Source organism: Pollicipes pollicipes, unplaced genomic scaffold, assembly GCF_011947565.3.
Source record: "Pollicipes pollicipes isolate AB1234 unplaced genomic scaffold, Ppol_2.1 Scaffold_7262;HRSCAF=8765_pilon_pilon_pilon, whole genome shotgun sequence".
Classification (NCBI taxonomy): domain Eukaryota; kingdom Metazoa; phylum Arthropoda; class Thecostraca; order Pollicipedomorpha; family Pollicipedidae; genus Pollicipes; species Pollicipes pollicipes.
This window is the reverse complement of record NW_023597055.1, coordinates 24,556,451-24,577,961: the sequence shown is the minus strand read 5'-3', so window position 1 is coordinate 24,577,961 and position 21,511 is coordinate 24,556,451. Positions and strand designations below refer to the sequence as shown.

General features: G+C 58.2%; 1 protein-coding gene across 1 annotated transcript; it reads left to right on the top strand.

Moving 5' to 3' along the window:
* Nucleotides 1–4,970: 4,970 nt before the first annotated feature.
* Nucleotides 4,971–20,014, top strand: not (ubiquitin carboxyl-terminal hydrolase nonstop). Its single transcript, XM_037238062.1, has 12 exons — nucleotides 4,971–5,348; nucleotides 6,381–6,513; nucleotides 7,272–7,385; nucleotides 12,327–12,425; nucleotides 13,998–14,167; nucleotides 14,934–15,026; nucleotides 15,280–15,443; nucleotides 15,990–16,117; nucleotides 16,591–16,694; nucleotides 17,869–18,008; nucleotides 18,421–18,570; nucleotides 19,565–20,014. The coding sequence occupies exons 1-12, from the start codon at nucleotides 5,226–5,228 to the stop codon at nucleotides 19,611–19,613; spliced, it is 1,467 nt and encodes a 488-aa protein (XP_037093957.1). The 5' UTR covers nucleotides 4,971–5,225; the 3' UTR covers nucleotides 19,614–20,014.
* The last annotated feature ends 1,497 nt before the right edge of the window (nucleotides 20,015–21,511 follow it).

The window sequence follows — 21,511 nt, the reverse complement described above, 5'->3', positions numbered from 1 at the left end:
GCGTTATAGATGCGTGCGATATATATTTTGATCTTCCAACGGGGAATAAGGCTATTACCGTTGTCTTATCCATGATTTCGCCTACTTACATCTTACTGATTTGGTACGCAGCCGAGAAGCACCCCGATAGAGTATGCAACTGCTGTTCATCTGTCCATACCCACTATTGACATTTGGCACGCGAGTGTTTGACAAAGTATCTTAAAATCTGGGCATGGGCGCAAATAACGATTGCAGTGGACCCAAAATAACTAACTAATGAATGGCATTTCCTTCAAACTTAGAGGTCCTCACTGGCTGCCATTCTGGTGATTCGAGAGCCGGGCCCCCTGAGCGATCCGAAATACCTCAGAAGGACACACCATACATCGGTCCGCTTCTGGGCACAGGGAGCGCTCTGGCCGGGGCAGTTAGCCCCGGCTCGACGCACAGGCACTCACTGACGCCACAGAGGCGTCAGTTTTTTTCCGCTTTTGCCAGCTATTGGACTCTTGCACCTTACCGGTGCAGGAGTCCAATAATTGGCAAAAATTACAAAAAGCGGCAAAAGATATACCAAGGGCTGAAGCGTGGCACAGTTTGGTACTGGGGCCTTCTTACATGCGGCCTTTTCATTGCCTGATTGTGAAACCTTTTATTAAGATGCCCTGTAAGACTCGGAGCGCTGTGCCTACCTCATCTTGTTCAGAAAATGGTCCTCTTGACGACATAGCTTCCCCTGTTATGCACTGTGCGCCCCCTGGTCAACACAAAATTCCTCATGGCCTCAGACTCTCCGAACGATGCAACAGACCTTTCAAGTGGCTTTCGCGAGGCCAGGCCTTACCCTGCTTGGAATATGGCCGTCAGGCTTACAGTGGGCTGACGGTTTGGCACTCTTGGGCTCTGGCCAGCAGTGGGACCCTTGTTGTCCCAGGGCCGGCGTAGGGGTGATCGGCGCGGGACGCCCTCTGACTGACATTCCACGGCACGGTCCGGGTAAGGTCCGTCCTGTGGCGGATCGGGGTTCGTTGATACGACTTCCGGCCAGCCCCTTGGGCCCTTCGAGCCCCGCAGTGGATCCAGTTTAGCCCCTGGGGACCTAAGGAAACACGTTTCCTCTGTGCCACCCTGTCTACGCACATGGCCCGCGAGCTGCCATAAATATTTTTGGTCGGCGCAGGGTTTTTTTGAGAGGCCAAAAGGGCTTTGAAAAACTAGCCTGGAAAAGCTAACCTAACTAACTAACCTTATCTTCTGAGGGTCGTGAGGACACGACCAAATGCTTCTGGTGGCCAAACGGGCCGCTGTGCGGCCGGTGGACCCTCAGAGGCCAGGCGAGCACTTACGTGGCATGAAGGACCCTGCGCGATCACAGGTCCCCAATGGTGACTGGGGCGGCTCTGAGCGACCAGCGCAGCCCTAAACGGCCCGAGGGGGGGGGGGGCAGACGCCGGCAAGCGCCCCTCAATAACCGGAGAGGCCCGCGGTGGCCAGAATGGCCTGGAACAACTCAAACGGCCCATGTGTGGCCTGGTATGCCCTCGGCATGTGGGCCCCGAGCGGGCAGTGAGGCCCCTGAGCGGCCAGAGCCCTGGGTAGTCCCAAGACCTCCTTGATGTCCTGCGGAGACATTGAAAGTTCAGAGGGCTTTAAGTAGCTATAAGGGCTCTTACACTCTCCCTGGCAGGGGTGTTGTGGCAGGGGGCCATGGGGCTATGGGCCCCTACTTTTGAAGGCTGGGGCAACAATGTTACCTGCCCCCCCCCCCCCCCCACTTTTCAGATTTAGGTTGCGTTTAGCTTACTTTTTACTACCTTAAACATGTGTGCTGATTTACCTAGTTCACCAGTCATTTTCCTCAAGATGCGTCATCTTTTTCGCTTGTCATTGGCCATTTACAGACACGGAGACGACGCCGCGCAGCCTCTGGAGACTGCAACACCGGGCGTTAGGCTGTTGACAAGATCTGCGCGAGCGCATGTTTCAAACCATGTTACATTATTTTTCTCAGTTATCAATTCTGACTGAATGTTGAAAAAATTGGATGGACATGGGCTAGCCATGCTAATACAAATTTGGAACCCCATTTCGATCTGCGATCTACGTGCAGGGGTCGTCGATATCTTTGCAGAACACCGTAAAAAATTGAAACTTGAATAAGTGTGACAATTATTGAGCCAGGAATTTTGTTGCGTCGATGAGGACTCCTGTTTTGATTCAGGGGCTATTGCGTGTGTCGGAAGGCCTCCCGCGTCAAAGGGACCAATGTGATATGATGTGTCCTTCTAAGAGCCTTCGAATCGGCCAGGGGATCTCGCGCCGAGCCACCAGAATGGCAGCCGGAAGACATCCCGCTGTGAGACGGAATGGCCATTCAGTTCTTGACCGGGAACAGTAAGGTGTCCATAGCGTTCTATTCAAAGGGCCCCTTGCCCGGAAGGAAATACGGGGTCTCATTATTGTTGAATAGAATGTGTCGAAGTGGGTTCAAACGCGATCAGAGCCACCCAGAACGGTCATTCCTTTGCCGAATCGATTAGGGAAACAAACTGCATCGAAAGCCTTGAACATGCGCGCCCACAAAGGAGCAAGGACTGCGATGGCCTGGGTTGCAGCTTCCGTCAAACCAAACGGCGCTGGCGACACCAGGCGGCGGTCGCGGTGCTAATCTGGCCTAGTTACAGCAACACGAAAAATAGAGACTATGCCTTGACTTTTCCAGTTCCACTACCAAATTCCATTACCACTTCGCGGTACTGGCAGGGTCAGTCTGTTGTTATCATTAATTTCAAAGTCGCAGAGGTGAAATATACACCCAGACTACCCTCTTAATGCAACATTTGACGTCCGACGCGTTCATAGATTTCAGAAGCCTTACCATTTTCGCCCACTTGTTGGCCACGGTTTAGTGTACGCGGCTGGGCCGACGTTGCGCGGTCTACGGAGACTGCAACGCCTGACATTGGGTTTTTGTTGCTTGAATTTGCGTGCGCGCATGTTCAAAACTGCATTACATAAATTGTATCACTAATCGATTCCGACTGAGTTTTGAACATTTCCAGACACATGTGGCTTGGTCATGTTAATACACATTATTGATCCATTTCGATCTACGATCTACCTTCGCGAGGTCCGTAATATATCTGCAGAACCCAGGAAAAAGCTTCTGACAAAGCTTCCAAATTATATCGGTTTAAAAAAGTGCGCTGCACCAATCTGAATTAAAAGCGCCGGTTGTTTGTTCCTTGCAGTCGTTCAACGCCTGATTTCTGTGGTTTATTGACTACAAAATACAAACCGCATTGATTTCGCGGTAGCTTTTGGCTTCTGTTTCTATTCTGATAACAAGGCAAAGATAATAATAAAACAAAGAACATCGCGTCCGGTGTCAGCAAGTAAGATGACCTTTTTAAGGAGAGGGGTCACTGTCGGGGGAGGCTTTCGCCAACCCTGTGCCCAAATACACAACCATATCAATTCAGTTACATTGAATGAGGGGCAATTGAGCATCCATCCGGGCCAAGTCATGCCCAAGGCAGGCAGTTGCCCGAAAGCTTATTTTCTGCGGTGGTGTGGTGTGATGGGGGGTAATTCGGAAAAAGACATTGTTGCAGGTGTCCAATATATGTTTTGCACAACAGTGGGTGGTAATACGGATCTATACATATGCAGCAAAGCAGCCATGCCATCGGTTTGCAGTCGTGCAGGGGACAGCTGGGCCAGAGCAGTAGCTGCGGACGGCTGACGGGAGCAGGGCCCAGATAGGAAATATATGACAGAAGGACCTTCATTTTGTGAGTTGGGTTTTTGCAGGAGAAACTCTGGTCTTAGGGTTTTTGTCATATCGTTTTTGGCAGCTAGTATTTGAAGCTTCCAAATTTGTTTCCGCCTATCTTATCTCTTGAAAAGAAGCTTGCGAAATCTTGGCATATGAAAACTGGCGCACTATGGGCCATCGATTTGCACCCAATATTCTGACGTCTACGTGAGTCTACGTCCGGGTTGTATTTTGGTATCTACCCTGTGGGGGCAGGCGCCTCCTCAATCACCTAAAATGTCTAACCGCTCGGAGAATTTCGCCTTCCCAGGGAAAACAATGCTGAAATGGAAGAATGATCTTGGGAAGCCTGATAACCTTATTTGCCGTATGACTTAAATGGGTCGAATAGGTAAGATTGTGCGCCAGTGTGGAGACAGCTGTAGGTGTATATCTAGTATAGCAACCACGGCATTTCATTAGTTCCAAAATCTCTTGTGTGAGTTAGGAGCGGACAATAACCTCCATATCTATCCCCACCCCCACCCCCACCCCAACCCGTCACCGGGCTTGCTTCCCGGAAAAAATTCTGAACCATATCTTGAGCCTGCCGCATACTTTTTGAAACGTTTCTGCGCCTATGATGCCAGGTGTACACTGTTAGTGACCGTGATGGCCGGAAAGGGCACTCTGAACGGCCAGAAGGGTAGCGGGCTCTCGAAGTGTGGCTAATCGAGCATCCAGAGAGGGCAAATCGTTGTCGAAACTTTTATTTTACAAATAATAATTTTTTGCGAGTTTCCCATTCAGTGTGGCCACTTTTTAATCGCGTTGCGCGAGCCGAGGAGCCTTCTCACGGGCATTTGGGCAGCTGGACCCACTATCTTTGGACTCCTGGAACCCCCTACCTTTTCACCCACTTTTGAAACGATCTTACGTCCATGCTGTCCTATAAAGGCAGGGAGCGTGGGATCGAATGTAGCCAATTTTTCCAGTTTAGGTACTTTGTTGACTAGAAATGACCCAAGCACACCTCCTTACTCGCGCTTCTGGTTATCAGCCATGGCACTTCGAATGGCAAAGGTTTGGAAGCATTTGGCCTCAAGGGCTCGGAGCATGAGGTCTTCAACAAGTTTGGTTAGTTGTTTAGTCCTCGTCCAAATCTGGTAGATCGTTCCCCAGCGCCAATCAGCTGTGTGAAATGACGCGAGATTTCCCGGCGCGCCGCCGCCGACAAGAGGAGGTCGTTCGCGGGGGTGCTGTCGGTGTCTTCTTCGGTGCAGGGTTATTGTGACGGGAAGTGGGCCGTCTCACATCCTGCCGACTGGCACAAGCAAGGGAATTGTTTCGGTGTCCATTTTGAAGAACTTGTGACACGTGACAACACCACGCTCCGAACATCCCCTGCTTCAATTGACCAGTCACCCCTGCTTTCCCCGAATCTCGATCGCCTGTCTTGGTGCCTATTGGCACGCTCTCATGTGCCATGTTCTACAAGGGATGTGCACATTTGCAACAGGCAATGGCGGATAGTAATGTTATTCGTGATTACCAGCTGATAAATTCATGGTTTGTCAACTGTGTAAGCGCAGAAGCCAGACTGAAAAAGGTATGCTTACAACTGTGCATGAGTTCTATGTGTGAGTGGTATGGTAATTTGCCTATGATTTTTCAGCACAGTTTATTCCCTATTTCCACTATTCATTGATCTATGTGTGGTTAGCCTGCTGCTTTCCCACAGCTGCATTGTGAGGTAGTGTTCTGTTACGCCTTGCTTATAAATTCCCATGATGTTGTGTGTTTGAGACAAAGTGTGTCTAATATTTGCATCATTTGATGCAGCATGTTTTGCAATAGCTTAAGTTTTGTGCCAGTTTGTGTTATGTGGTGAGTGCACTTAAACATTGTTGGGGACGAGCAAGGTTGATGGCTTCAGTCCTCACTTTGTGATGAGTGTACTAGAGATAAGTGCTTGTGGGCATTTTCAAGCATTGAATGTGTTTTATATAACAAGCCTTTTACACAAGTTTGTTGAGCATTATATATACATCATGATGTTCACTAATTCACTCAATACTGTTGTACCATTGTATCAAGACAACTTCTTGTACCCAGGTGTCATGCACCCTAAGGGAGTTGGTACATTGAGTATCAGAACTAATGTCAGTCACTTTATCACAAGTTAACTCTGGCATCACACTTGTGTCACATTTTAAGGTGTTTTTTTATTTTGTTTGGTAAATTGTATGTCAGCATAGAAACATTACATTTGAAATGCAGTGGTTGCATAATTTCCAAAAAAGATGTTTATGAATTATTGTGTTAAGTTTTTTTTTGACTTATTGTGTTGCATTCACATGTAATATTGCTATATTGAAGTAATGAAGCTGGTCCGCATTCTTTTAATATTGCTCAATTGAAATTTATGCTTTGAATGGGGCAGTTAACATTATTCCTGATTAACTGGGTTTTGTTTGAAGTTGCATGTCATTATTTTAGCAGTCTAAATTTTAAGCAATATTTTCAGGTGTTGGTGGTCCTGTATTATGCCCCATTCTGCACTCTAACTGTGCTTTATTTAGAGGGTCATAAACATTATTGGACCTCGTCATGATATTCACCAATTTGCGTTGGTTTTCAGGCGCTGACATGTATGTGTCAGGTTTGTCACACGTTCGGACCTCGGCTGCATGCCTGTCTGAGCTGCATCTATTTTGGCTGCCTGAAACCCAAGCACATCCACAAACATGCCAGTGAAAGAAATCACCCGCTAGGTAAGGTTCATTCTAGCTCTATGTGGAATACTGGGCAGGTTTACTGCTTTTAAAGCAAGTGCTGGTTGCCATCTCATCACAGTTTTATGCTTATTTGGTGTTATCAAGCATGGTCATAGGTGTGTTTTGGGCAACAAGACCCTGGTTGATTCTGCTGACCTGACTGGACTCATGGTACCTCCATGTCACTGGTTCAGGTGTTATCCTGAAACCCATTGATGTCAAGATATATTCCCAAAGGTGTGCATGTGCTGTGATGTGTAGGTCAGCACATTGAGGGTCACACCCTAGCCCACACTTTAAGCATGCATAGCAAAACCCTTCTACTCTGATGCTGTGCCTAGAACCCCTCCACTGAGACCTATTCCCTGATCCCTTTAAGCATGGATGCATTTATAACCTTTGTACTACCTGAATTGGCTGTGCCTTTCAGCCTGTCTGTAGCAGATGACTGGCCCAGTCCCCCTCCACAAAAAAAAAAAAATGCTGTGAACCCTCCCCCATTCAAAGACCAGTGCAATCCATTGTTGGAGATCTGTGCATGGATCTGCCATGTTATTGACATGGCCCATGTGGTTACCAATAGAGACTATGAGACTATCTCTTGAAAAGCTTGGTACTGTCCCTCCTTTCTCTTTTAAATATGTGCACCATGGCCTTTTCATTGAACACCCCTGCCTGGACCACTTCATTGAAGACCCTTGCTCTGACCCCTGCTGACGACCCACGCCTCCTAACGACGTCCATCGTCCTAACAGCGCTGGACCTGACACACGGCTACGTCTACTGCTTCGAGTGCAACGACTACACCTACAACTGGACACTGCGCAAGATCTGCCGGCGCAATAAGGTGCTGGCGGCCAAGGCGCTGGGTGAGTGCAGTCGGGGACGCGGCAGCGTTCACCAGGTGTAGCTGTGGCGGGCCCGTGACGGCCCAGCAGTGGGGGCAGCTGTTCCGTATGGCTGGGTCTCATTCTCATCCAGTCTCGGCTATCTCGCGACGGACCATCCCTGGGACGCCTTTGCCTGCAGCAGCCGACACGTGATGCTTTCTATGATATACGACAGTCATGCTCGCGGCACGCACTCGTATGATTCAGAAAAGACTACATTGGTTGATGAAGCAGACCAAGTTTAATAATCAGGGCTCGTCTGGGAACTCGTCACGACCACACCACCTAAATCGCATGTGGAATATTGATGGCTGGTTTGCTCTGAGAGATGTGACTTTTTGTGAGTGGGTGCGTCGCACGTGGCGCTCCTGTCTGCGGCGTCAGCGACCGTGATGGCCATATTGGTGCCCAACTACCATAGCGCGACCGGAATTTGAAACCGGCCCGCAGGCGGTCGCCCTCAGTCCTACCCACTCGGTCACTGCACCCGCTCCTGCACCCGCTCCCACACGCCGTTCGAGGTGGCATTGCTGAATAAGTGATTGCGCGTTCAAAAATAAAGGACTTCCGAGACGCATCGGGGGAGCTGCAGTATCGTCGCGATAGTCTCATGGCCTATGGCTGAGACGCATCGGGGGAGCTGCAGTATCGTCACGATCAGTATCGTCAGTACCGGGGGAGCTGCAGTATCGTCACGAGATAGTCTTATGGCCTGTGGCCGAGACGCCTCGGGGGAGCTGCAGTATCGTCACGAGATAGTCTTATGGCCTGTGGCCGAGACGCCTCGGGGGAGCTGCAGTATCGTCACGAGATAGTCTTATGGCCTGTGGCCGGGACGCCTCGGGGGAGCTGCAGTATCGTCACGAGATAGTCTTATGGCCTGTGGCCGAGACGCCTTGGGGGAGCTGCAGTATCGTCACGAGATAGTCTCATGGCCTGTGGTCAGAGCGGTAGTCGGTGTCAGAATCAGCGTCGGAGGCGGAGTCAACGTGTGTGCCGGGCTCAGGTGTCAGATATTTCGCGGAGCGAAGGTTTTGTAGTCACCGCTGTGCAACTAGAACGTAACGCCGCGTTCTTGGTAGATGCAGTCTCTTTAAAGCGCCTTAAGATCATGGCGAGGTGGCCTACAGTGGACATCGCGTGCCTTTGGGGCATACATGGACATCCTCAGTCGGATTTCAACCCGCAGTGGTTGTGTCTCGAACACAGGGGATGTGCCTCTGATCTTAGTTGGAGCTAACCAATAATACTAGTCGGTGCAACGAAACCCGGCTTTACCCCGAGTACTGTTATTTGTGATGGTCCGAATTTACCTGCCCTGGTGCAAAAGTTGATGTATTTAGCGACTGTTGTCAGGATTAGAATAATCCTTAACATCGCCTTTTCTGGACTGCTTTGTTTGCGTCACATCGCTTTTTAAGTGTGCCGATGGTCATCTCGGACCCGTTCTCTGTCGACGTCATCCGCAGCAGAGGTCATAGTGCTTCTCGGTTGGTTGTCTTCCCCCGACAGTACCATATGTAGAGGACGCCCTGAGTGCTCCTCGTGTGCCCGACCGGGCTCTTCGCTGAGGACCAGCACCAGCTGTGCCGGTCGCTGCGCGGAGGGCGCGTATCGACTTTCTGTGCTCCGCTGGTGCAAACACCTGTGGAAGAAGCGCGTTGATTCCGTGGCTGGGCGGAAGACACGCCCTGTTTCCTTGTGGGACTTCGCGGATGGGTCACCACGGCCCTGGCCACACCTCCCGGCGGGGGCCGCTCATTGGTCGGTGCGGCGGTCACGTGCCGTTCACGTGAGGCCGGCGATGACTCAGGCGCGCGGCCGGGCCGGTCGGCGCGACTCGGTGCCGGGCCTCGCGTGGCCTCGGCTCCGATCGGCTCCCGCCAAGGCCGCTGGCGTCGCCCTGAGCAGCGGCGTCCTGGCAGCGCTCCTGTCCGGCACCGCTCCTGTCATCCCCGTGCGCGGCGAGCACGCCCGACGCGGCCCGCTCCGCCCTGGCCTGCCCCGCCCCGCCCCGACGCCGGTGTCGCGACGGACGCTACCCCGGCCGTGCCAGGCGGGGCTCACTCGCGGGCAGCGCGCCTCGCCGCCGGCGTGGCCTCCGGCGCCGGGGTGCGACGTTTGGCGGCGCTATTTAGCCGGCGGAGATCTCGCGGGCGCAGTGACGTGCGGCGGCGGCGCCTCTGCGCGCGCCGCCGCCGCCGCCGGCACGCCCCGGGCGGTGCCCTGCGCCGCTCGATGTGATAACGATCGCGGCAGACTACGCGTCCACTGCGTGCTCCGGGAGGACGCGGCCCGGTCGATCAGCTGACGCCGCGCGGTCACAGCTGACTACCCAGAATGCCGCGGCCCGTCAGCTGACGCGCGACGCCGCCGCGCTTCCGGCCGTTGGCCACGCTCAAGGTCAGGGTCAAGCGGGGGGGAGGAGGAGGGCGCGCTTGTCGCTGCGTGTGGCACGCACACCTGTGGGCAGTCATGCGCGTGCGCCGGCCGTGTGGCAGCGCAGTTAACGGGCGTGCCCCGGGGCCGTGTGACGTCACACGGCGACAGCTGATCGGTGACGCCGCGCCGGACCGGTGCCGTCCGAAGGTCGGCTGGCGCGGCCCACGGAGGTGCCAGGAGCGCTGTCACGGCCGACCCTGAACGCGAGAGTCTCTCTCGACCGCCGGCGTCAGGGCCCGCCACACTAGCGTTATGCGCAGTGTGTCAGCTTTAGGCGGCAGCCGGGTCTAAACCCGACGCTCCGAGGAAGGTTGGAGCGGAGCGGCGGCCAGCGCGTGTTGGACCGCGGCGGGCGCGTGCCCGCGTTACGGGTTTGAAGGGGTTACACGCAAGCTGGACCCGGAACGGCCTGTCCTCCGGGGCTGGCCCCACCTCAGCTTGTCCTCCGGGGCTTGCCCCACCCCGCCTGTCCTCCGGGGCTTGCCCCACCCCGCCTGTCCTCCGGGGCTTGCTCCACCCCGCCTGTCCTCCGGGGCTTGCCCCACCCCGCCTGTCCTCCGGGGCCGGTCTCATCCCGCCTGTCCTCCGGGGCCGGTCTCATCCCGCCTGTCCTCCGGGGCTTGCCCCACCCCGCCTGTCCTCCGGGGCTTGCCCCACCCTGCCTGTCCTCCGGGGCTTGCCCCACCCCGCCTGTCCTCCGGGGCCGGTCTCATCCCGCCTGTCCTCCGGGGCTTGCCCCACCCCGCCTGTCCTCCGGGGCTTGCCCCGCCCCGCCTGTCCTCCGGGGCTCTCCCCACCCCGCCTGTCCTCCCGCTCCTGACTCAGGGTCGGCCCGTTGGACGGTCTGTCAGCCGGGCCGTTCCTGGGACTGCTAAAGGAGCGCGATTAGATCTGACTATCGCAGCCCACTGCAGACCGGCTCAGTGTGGTGGTCGCCAGGCTGATGTCTCGATCTAGATAACGTCACTCCACATACCATACTCGTATGCACTGTTGCATCCGGATGTAGCGAACAGATGCACGGCTGACTCAGTTGTATATGCTCATACAAATGGCATGCCGGGCGAGGATTTCCGTAAACACAAAGAGGGTTGTTCGGGGCGTGACGGGGTTCACTGACCTCGAGACCAACCAGCCGTACAGGCAAGCTAAACCGGTGTGGACAGCCGTCGGTACGGCGCGCTGGTGTGTGTCGCCTCGCTGCAGGCTGCTCACTGAGCGCGTGGCTCCGCGGAAATCTCAGGTCGGCTCTGGACGGGGTCCGCGAGAGACCGCTGCATGGCGCCCGTGCCACCTGCGGACGCATGGTGGCCGGCCCGGTCCTGAGTTCGCCGCAGCGCGTGGCTCTGCGGAGAACTCTTGACCGGCTCTGGACGGAGTCCGCGAGAGACCGCGGCGTGGCGCCCGTGCCACCTGCGGACGCGTGGTGGCCGGTCCGACGCTCAGAGGGGAACAATGGACCGGTGCCAGCGCCACACGGCCGCCAGGGGGCCAGATGAGAGCGGGATGACAAGTTGTTCTCGCTGGTCAGGTACACGACTCATGCTTCGATTTGGCCATTGGTGTTGAGGCAATGAGACGGAAAAGACATTATGTTTACCCATCATGATCGAGGCCTGGTTCGTTTGGTCTTCCAACCTAAACACTTCTGATTTCACCAGAGATTCTCAGTGTTTCGCACGACTCTGGGTCCGCTGCGCCACTGAGCACCAGGTGAGCACTCCGGGGAAAAACCGCTACGCTACCATGATATCTGAGGCCGGGCGAATGATTCAGCGACTGTGATTCACAGCCTGGTTCTGTTACTCCTGATGCTGAACTGAATTGGTTCTCGGGCCGGTGTCTTTCCCAGGAGCAGTCGCGCTGAATGGTGTCTTTCCCAGGAGCAGTTACGCTGAATGGCATTGTTTTTTTGGCACACTCGGGAAACACTGCACAAGAAGCGAGAGGACTATCCCCTGAACGCTGGTTGGTCGCGTACCTGCGACAAGCGTCCGTTGTCCGATCCTCTCCGGTCATGTTCGCAGCATGTGTGAATTATTCTATGTCCGGGCACCACGGATATGCCACGACGTCGCTTAGTGGCCGACGCGCCGCCTCGGTAGCGTCCTGGCGCTCGTCTCTAGTTGTGTGTCTCACTCGCCAGTCCGGTGGGGCCCCCGTCTGGTCACGTGCTTCATGTGTCTCCCCGGGTGTGACATCACTTGTGCCGCGCTCCCAGAGAGGCCGGCAGATGTGACGTGACCCGTGACGCGTGACGTTTCCGGGTACTCCGGCCGACGTGACGTCCCGTGTCTTGCAGAACAGGCCGCCGGCCTGTGACGCCGTCACGTTCGTGACGCGTTATAGACGCGCTGCTGTCCCGTGTGACGGCAGCGCGTCTATGTGACGTGTGACGTCGAAATAGACGTCACGGGTGACGTCTATGTGACGTCGCTCGCGCCGGGTTTTGTCACGTAACGTGCGTGGTGTCGACAGGCATCCCAGCCGACAACTCTTGGGAGCCGTGCCCCGAGGAGATCGAGCTGCTCAAGTACCACACGGACAGACGCAAGGTCACTGCCAACTCCACCATAGGTCAGTGCTGAAGCCTGGGGCCAGTTCAGTGCCGCGCCAGGTCAGCAGAGCGTCGCCGCCGCAGACCAGCGCGTGTTGGTGATTCAGCTACAGGCCAGGGCTCAACTCTGCGTCATTGCTCGCGCAAACACCGGCGCTGATCTTTTCGTAGCAAGCTCGCAATTTCCAGATATGTGCTGCATGCGTATTGTCGGCTATTCCACTCAGTTTAAGATTTTGCTGTTTCATGTACAGGGCTTTCCCACTCCTTGTTGCACTTAGCACACTTCCTATGATACGCTTGCGTGAAAACGGTTTGACAATGGGTGGAACAGTACTGTGGCGACCCCTGTTGGGCCGTCTGTACGGCTCGAACGTCTGGCAGTTGGCGCTCTGAAGCGTTGACGGCGGACGCACGCTGCTGACGGGAGGGCCAAGAGAACGGGAAGGCGGCCACCGTGACCACTGCGCGACGCGACACGCCGCGCACGGACGGCAGCGTGTGTGAAGGAGCGTGATTTAACGCACCGTTCCTCGCCGATCGTAGAGTGCTCAGTGGGCACTCGAAAGGCACATCCGTGCCTTCCCCCCTTCTCTCGCTTCTTGCTTCTTTGTCTCTTAAGCTGCGCCCCTTTCCACTCCATCTGTGTATCACGCCTTTTCTTTCGCCGTTTCTCATAGCTCTGTCCTGCAACCCTTCGCCCACCTCTGGGCCAAACTCCATGTTACTCGTCTTCCACTATCCTCGCCGGGCGGATCGGGTCCATTGCCCTTCCCGCTCGGCGTATCCCTGTTCTGCCCTTTCACGCAACTTCTCCATTCTGTGAGGCCTTTCACGTTTCATCGTTTCCTCCCTTCCGATGCTTCTTCCCTGCTTCCCGCTTCTTTGTGTCTCCTTGTCCCCCTCTCCCTCACGTCTGCTTGCTCTCCGCTCCCGACCGTCTTCACCTCCCCGCCCTCGCTCATGTCCGCCGCCCGGCCCCCGTCCGTCTCCGCTTTCACGCTCTTGTTGGTCTCCTTGCTCCCCGCTCCCTTTCGTCACCTCTCCATCCGCCCCGCTCGTCTCCGCCTCGCCGGCCTCGCTCGTCTCTGCCTCCCCGCCCCTGCTGGTCTCCGCCTCGCCGGCCTTGCTCGTCTCTGCCTCCCCGCCCCTGCTGGTCTCCGCCTCGCCGTCCCGCTCGTCTCCGCCTCGCCGCCCCTGCTGGTCTCCGCCTCGCCGGCCTTGCTCGTCTCTGCCTCCCCGCCCCTGCTGGTTTCCGCCTCGCCGTCCCGCTCGTCTCCGCCTCGCCGGCCCGCTCGTCTCCGCCTCGTCGCCCTTGCTCGTCTCCCCGCCGCCTCTGCTCGTCTCTGCCTCCCCGCTCCTGCTGGTCTCCGCCTCGCCGTCCCGCTCGTCTCCGCCTCGTCGGCCCGCTCGTCTCCGCCTCGCCGCCTCTGCTCGTCTCTGCCTCCCCGCCCCTGCTGGTCTCCGCCTCGCCGCCCCGCTCGTCTCCCCGCCGCCCCTGCTCGTCTCTGCCTCCTCGCTCCCGCTCGTCTCCGCCTCCCCGCCCCACTCGTCTCCGCCTCGCCGGCTGACGTGGCTGCCACTGCCGGCAGGTCTCCGCGGCATGATCAACCTGGGCAACACCTGCTTCATGTCGACGATCCTGCAGGCGCTCACGCACACGCCCATGCTGCGCGACTACTTCCTCAGCGACAAGCACCTGTGCTTGGCACCGGACCCGGACCGCTGCCTGGCGTGCCAGATCAACAGTCTTTTCCAACAGGTCGGGCCGAGCGCCGCGCCGGCGGCCGCGGACCTCAGGGCCTGGTGGCAAGCGGGCGCCGATCTTGTGACGAGTTGGCTGTCGATTCGGCAGGGGGGGGGGGGGGGGGAGCGGAATGGTAGGTTTCAGGTGCTTGGAGTAGCGTTGGAGAGTGGTGGGAGTGGTGTGGCTGGACTGTCGCCTGGTCGGGTGGGATGTCTGTCTTGGAAGAGGTGGGTGAAGGTGCTCTTTTTCTATTAGGAGGGGGCGTGGCGGCGGCTTTGTGTATGTATCATGGGTGCTGGGACGGGGGAGGGGCTGGCTGAACCGACAGCTGCTGGGCAAGCGTCGTGACTCAAGAGCGACCTTGACTCGTAGTCGGGTGCGTGGCAGGGGCCGTGAGTCACTGGACGGGTGGGGACAGCGCGGCGTGCTGGTGGCCAGCGCGGGCCCAGCGCGCCGAGGCCGCTGCCCGTGACTCGTGTCGACAGCGGCGACCGAGTCAGGAGCGCTCGCTGGGGCCTGTGGCGCGGCGGGGCTGCGGCGCCCCCGCCCCCCCCCCCCCCCTCCCCCCTCGTGCGGCCTCGCCCTCGCTCCTCACACCTCCCGCCCCGTGCCGTGTCCGGCGTTGGGTCTCCTGGAGCGCTGACCCGTCTGGAGGCACCGGATGGGCCGCGTTAGGAGCCGGGGCGGTCGGACCCGCTGGTGCCGAGCACCGGTGACGGCGCCGCAGACCGTGCGCCGTGCCCCTGCGTGTGCGCGCGCTGACCTGATGTGACCTCGGCAGTTATACGGCGGCCAGCGGACGGCGCTGGCCCCCACGCGTCTGCTGCACATGATCTGGACCAGCGCCAAACACCTGGCTGGATACGAGCAGCAGGTGTGTACCCGTCGGCGGCTGAGACGGGCCTGGGTCGGGCTGCGCCCCGGGCAGTATCCTGTGCCTTCCGCGGGACTCCTGAGCTGGCCACGGCTTGACAGTCGCTCTAGCGACAGAGTGGCTTCTGCTGGCGAGCGGTGTTGTCTGGCTCCTGTTCGCGAGAGGCGACGATGGCTGGCGGGGCTGGCTGCGTGGGCCAGGCCCAGCTCTGGCTGCAGCCATGGCTGACGCCCCTCCCCCTCCCCACTGGCAGGACGCTCACGAGTTCTTCATGGCGATCCTGGACCTGCTGCACCAGCAGATGAAGCCGTTCCAGAAGCGCAGCGAAGAGGGCGGCGACGCCAACGGCTGTCGGTGCATCATCGACACCATCTTTACGGGCGGCCTGCAGAGCGACGTGGTCTGCCTCAGCTGCAAGTAAGCACCGCAGAGTCAGGAGTCCTCGACTCGACTGAGGGCGAGTCGGTGGGAGTTGCGCGTCGGCTGGGAGCGGGTGCCGCGCTCCGTCTTTGAGTGAGTCCGTTAGAAGAGTCACCTGTGAAGGGTCGGCGGCAGGCCAGTGTCGCGCGGAGCAGCAGTTCGCCTTCGGTTGAGCGATTGGTCGAGAGTTGTGGTTCGTGCACCAGCCAAACATGGACTAGGTCACGGGTTATGTGTTAGCCGCGGGTACTGACAAATGTTCCGCCCGGATCTCATGTGATTGTCTTGTTATTAGTATTGCCTTAGCATTGACGTGTTGTCGGACTGTGAGTGGTTATGTCTCACTTAATATTAACGTCATGTGTCCCTTGGAAACAGCTCATAACGCGTGACAAGTTCTCATTTAAAGAAGCTGCCGTCACAATCCCTGTCACTGGCGTAATGCTGCCAGATGTTCCGTTTGATTTGGCGTGATGTCGACACCAGTGCGTGCGGTTTCATGCATGTGGTGCGAGCGTCTCATCCAGGGGAGCGTGCTTCCAGCAACGTGTCGACGACAATCGATCCCTTCTGGGACATATCGCTGGATCTGACGCCTCTAGAGATGAACCAGTCGTCTCCCACCACCCTGGAGGACTGCCTGGAGCAGTTCACCCGCCAGGAGCACCTGGGTGAGCCCCCTCCCCCTGTACCCTGGAGGACTGCCTGGAGCAGTTCACCCGCCAGGAGCACCTGGGTGAGCCCCTCCCCCTCTACCTTGGAGGACTGCCCGGAATAGTTCACCCGCCAGGAGCACCTGGGTGAGCCCCCTCCCCCTCTACCCTGGAGGACTGCCCGGAGTAGTTCACCCGCCAGGAGCACTGCCCCTCCCCCCCCCCCCCCATACCCGACCAGCACCGCTCCATACCTTGAACGACCACTTGCCAGGCACACCTAGATGCAACATCCAACTCTGTCAAACCAGCTGGCATTTGTGTGACCAGTTCTTCCCACCTGACGATGATTCATTTCAAGTTGGGAGCAAAAAAACGGTAGCAACATGGGCGTGTGTGCTGATGGCGGTGTTCCACGGCGGTGTGATAATGCAGTTGATCTGTCTCTGTGTGGATGCCTCTCCACATCAATATCCCTGCGTGGGCCGCAGGGAGCGCCGCCAAAATCAAGTGCGCCACCTGCGACAGCTACCAGGAGTCTACCAAACAGCTGACCATGAAGGAGCTGCCGATCGTGGCCAGCTTCCACCTCAAGGTAGGGTGTGGCCCCGCTGGCCTGCCGGGCCGGGCAGCCGCGGAGGCTCCGGTCTGCCGCCCGTCGCCCGTCGCGCCGGACCCCGAGCTTCCGTGGCGCCACTCTCGGGTACCAGCCCCGCCTGGCACCTACCTTCCGTGGCGCCACTCTCGGGTACCAGCCCCGCCTAGCACTTACCTTCCGTGGCGCGACTCTCGGATACCAGCCTCGCCTCGCAGCTACCTTCCGTGGCGCCTCTCTCGGGTACCAGCTCCGCCTAGCACCTACCTTCCGTGGCGCGACTCTCGGATACCAGCCTCGCCTCGCAGCTACCTTCCGTGGCGCCTCTCTCGGGTACCAGCTCCGCCTAGCACCTACCTTCCGTGGCGCCACTCTCGGATACCAGCCCCGCCTCGCAGCTACCTTCCGTGGCGCCACTCTCGGGTACCAGCTCCGCCTAACACCTGCCTTCCGTGGCGCCACTCTCGGGTACCAGCTCCGCCTGGCAGTGCGCCTTCAGCCACGCCAGAGCTGGTCACCAAAGCTGGTCGGCTGGTGGCTCCTGGGTACCTTCCCAATCTCGCCGATTTTTTTCTTCAAAGAGAGCTAGCCATTCTTCGTGCGTGGAAAAGCAGCACAGATGAGCCGGTCCTGCTGGTCGTCATGGTAACGGGTGCAGTCCGCATTGCTGGGCACTCGCGGCCGATGCAGATACACCTGGTTACCATGGCTGGACCAGTGGTCTACGCGTCTTGGGTGTGTAGGGCGAACGTCCCAACCTGGCCAGTCGCCCTCTGGATGGTTGCTGGCTACGCCATTGCCCGCCGTTGCCAGGCTCTTGTGCTAGCGCTTACTTGAGACCAGGGATATAGCCGCTGGTTCGGGCAGTCCAGGCGTATGCGCGTCGCCTTGCAGGCGATGCGCTGCCACATGAACGCCATTGTAAGCGCACATCTCGCGCGCCCATGGAGAATTAGGACATGGTGTGTGGGTCTTCGTCGGATTTCGAACGGCGCTTATCATTTGACCAAAGCCGACCATGTGTCGGCATTATGCTGGTGTCAGGAGGCGTCGGATGCGGCGCGCCTCGAGCGTGAGCTCATCACCGCAGCGACCGCCCGAGTCTGTTGGCCGCGGGAGCGCGTGGGCCGCCGTTGCCGCCGCCTGACGCGGCCGCCGCCGCCTGGACCGGCAGCGGTTCGAGCACACCAGCCGGCTCCGGAAGAAGATATCGACGGTGGTGCGCTTCCCGGAGGAGCTGGACATGACGCCCTACCTCTCGCGCTGCCGCAACAACAACAACTTCCGCCCGGAGCGTGTGTTCAACAACAACCTGTGAGTGGGGCGCCGCCCGCGGCCGCCCGGCCAGCTTGGTCTCTGGGGCTCCGCTCTGCTCTGACATCTGATCATCTGTCACACGACTGGTGTGTTCACGGGTGTCACGTGACTGGCGTGGTCACGCGGCTCGGTGTCACGTGACTCGTTAACCACTGCGCGTCTGGGAAACCAGAGGTACGGGGTTCGATTCCCCGCGGTGCCCGCCCTTCCTGCCAGGGTGAGAGGCAGGTGACGCCATATAGCCTCAGTAGCTGAGTGCGTCGTAAAGCCCCAATGGCGCGCGGTGTCACGTGACTGGTGTGTTCGCGTAGACGGGTGTCACGTGACTGATGTGTTCACGCGGCCGGATGTCACGTGACTGGTGTGTTCACGCGGCCGGGTGCCACGTGACTGCCTGTGGTGTGCGCAGGTACTCGCTGTACGCCGTGGTGAACCATATCGGCACCCTGGAGGCCGGCCACTACATCGTGTACATCCGGCAGCACCGCGACAACTGGTTCAAGTGTGACGACCATGTCATCACGCGGGCCACCCTGCGAGACGTGCTCAACAGTGAGGGGTCAGTAGACGGGCCACCCTGCGAGACGTGCTCAACAGTGAGGGGTCAGTAGACGGGCCACCCTGCGAGACGTGCTCAACAGTGAGGGGTCAGTAGACGGGCCACCCTGCGAGACGTGCTCAACAGTGAGTGGTCAGTAGACGGGCCACCCTCCAGACGTGCTCAACAGTGAGGGGGGGGGGGTCATTAGACGGACCACCCTTCCAGACGTGCCCAACAGTGAGGGGTCAGTAGACGGACCACCCTTCCAGACGTGCTCAACAGTGAGGGGGGGTAGGGGTCATTAGACGGACCACCCTTCCAGACGTGCCCAACAGTGAGGGGTCAGTAGACGGGCCACCGTTCCAGACGTGCTCAACAGTGAGGGGTCAGTAGACGGACCACCCTTCCAGACGTGCTCAACAGTGAGGGGGGGGGGTTAGGGGTCATTAGACGGACCACCCTTCCAGACGTGCTCAACAGTGAGGGGTCAGTAGACGGACCACCCTTCCAGACGTGCCCAACAGTGAGGGGTCAGTAGACGGGCCACCCTTCCAGACGTGCTCAACAGTGAGGGGTCAGTAGACGGACCACCCTTCCAGACGTGCTCAACAGTGAGGGGGGGGGGGGTAGGGGTCATTAGACGGACCACCCTTTCAGACGTGCTCAACAGTGAGGGGTCAGTAGACGGACTACCCTTCCAGACGTGCCCAACAGTGAGGGGTCAGTAGACGGACCACGCTTCCAGACGTGCTCAACAGTGAGGGGTCAGTAGGCGGACCACCCTTCCAGACGTGCCCAACAGTGAGGGGTCAGTAGACGGGCCACCCTTCCAGACGTGCTCAACAGTGAGCGCTCAGTAGACGGACCACCCTTCCAGACGTGCTCAACAGTGAGGGGTCAGTAGACGGGCCGGGGCTCACTGACGCTTACTTACGTGCGCTCATGCTGACCGATGCACTGTTATTCATCCATGCGGATAGCCGGCGACCTGAGCATGCGTCTTGCCCGCCAGGTACCTGCTGTTCTACCACAAACACCGGCTGGAGTACAGCTATGAATGAGTCTCCGGCATGTGGGCTTCGAGCCGCGAGCTTTCGTCCTTCTTCTCCTCCGCCGCCGCCTCCGCCGCTGCGTGCGCGCCGGCCACACTTTGTACCATTTGTTTGCGCAAACCAATCAAAAATCGTGTAATTAATTGTACTCTGCGTGTCTTGTGATCTATTTTATGTGATACGTGGTCGCTTGTCAGCGCTGGGGCGGGACAGGCATACCGCTCCGGCTTGTCACGGGACTCGGCCTATTCCAGCGTTGGTGGCGGTGTCCCCGACGGGAAGCCAGTTGGGCTAGGTGTTTGTGTCCACCTAGTTTGCGCCGATCTGTGGTGGAAATTGTGTTGCTGTACCTATAGGGCAACGACCGTTGTTTTGCTTCAACACCTCAGGACACTATAGTATCAACTTCAGTTGTATCTGTTTGCACTGCCAGATTGGTTTCTCTTTCATCGTTTGTGTTGAAATCCCGCCGTTGATTAGCGTGCACTGTGTTCGGAGCACGTGCGCGCTCCGTCCCTCCGACTGTCCCCTGCGGCTCGGACGGCGTCGGCGTCGGCAGCAGCGCTCAAGTAAGCCGTTCTCCAGTGTTCCGTCGCCTGTCGGCCGCGAAAAAAGCTGTGATGTCCGGGTCAGCCGCTAGATGTCGCGGACGTGCTGTGTCCCTGGTGTTGCCAATGTGGGATGGTGAGACCGACGGGTGGCCGCGGTTTGGTAATTGGGCGCGGCCGGACTCCGCGCCCGACCGTCGGTGTAATCGGCGCCGGTACGTGGTGGGCAGGGGTGCCCAGTCACTGCTGGCGCTAGTGTCCTGTATAGTCTGTCGCTAGGTGGCTGTCGCTGGGTGTGGCCGGCAGATGGCAGTGGTGCGGCGCGCTGCCGGCTAGAGCCCGGCGGGTAGCTGTGGTGTCGGAACTCAATGTCCGCCGCCCCACAGGTCGGGCCTCGCTCATTCAACCGTAGGCTTCCTTCCGCGCCTTCTCCCACGGCCGGACCGCCCGGCCTGTGTTCTCGGTTCTGGCGCGCAGGCGCGCTTGTGACGTCACCGGCCCGTGAGTCGGTGACGTCACGGCTACCCGTCCATGGCGCCGGGCCTGAGTCCGACGTGGACCTCTGTATGACCTCATATCACGCACGCTCTGTTGGTTGTAGCGCGCCGGCCGGCGGGTGTCAGGTATACTCGCGCGCGCTCCCGCCCCTCGGGCCCACCGACCCGGACCTGGGGTCACCGACCCGCCGGCCGGAAAAGTTCCTATTTGGTTGTGCATGCTTTTGTTGATTGGCCGGGGCGCGGGGCCGCCCCGTGTCCTTCTCCCGTGAAGACTGACCAAGGCGCCGATCCGGCCCAGCCCGGCCAGGTGCCCCGCTACCGGCGACCGAATAAACGACTGACAGTACGCCAGCTGACCTAGCGGGTCTGGAAGGTGGGCGGCGCTCTGGTGTCGCGGGCTGTGCGGAGCACATTGGAGGGTTGATACCACGCAAGTGATGCTGCGTTAAGCCAATGCCTTTCCGCGCTGTTGAGATAAAAGTTGCGGAGTGGTGCTAGTAGCATTCTCAGATCCCACCAATAAAGTCAACTCCCACCAAGAAAATTGCAACTGAAATTTGACTGCATGCTGAAATGGTGCCACGTGCTCGCGTGGTTAACGAATGACCGTGCAATAGTGGGTGACTTGATCCGTGTAATATGGAGCTGGGACTGCGCGGGCGCCGTGGAGACCAGCCGCGTCGGTGGAGCCGCGACCGTGCTCGTACTCGGTCTGTGGGGCCCAGAGGTCGGAGCGGCCCGTGGATGTCCTGAGCTTCACTATGCCATACTACGGTATTTATAAAATGCTGAGAAATGCAGCGGTGAATGGATGGCGCCCCTGACTCAAGCGGTAATGGGCTTCTCACGGGCATGCCGA

Bases quoted from the DNA above. Each gene is read 5' to 3' on its own strand.
- not (XM_037238062.1), top strand. From the start codon at position 5,226: ATGTTCTACAAGGGATGTGCACATTTGCAACAGGCAATGGCGGATAGT. The intron at 15,027-15,279 runs GTGTGTACCCGT...CCCCACTGGCAG, and splicing joins TGGCTGGATACGAGCAGCAG to GACGCTCACGAGTTCTTCAT. The intron at 18,009-18,420 runs GTGAGTGGGGCG...TGGTGTGCGCAG, and splicing joins CGTGTGTTCAACAACAACCT to GTACTCGCTGTACGCCGTGG.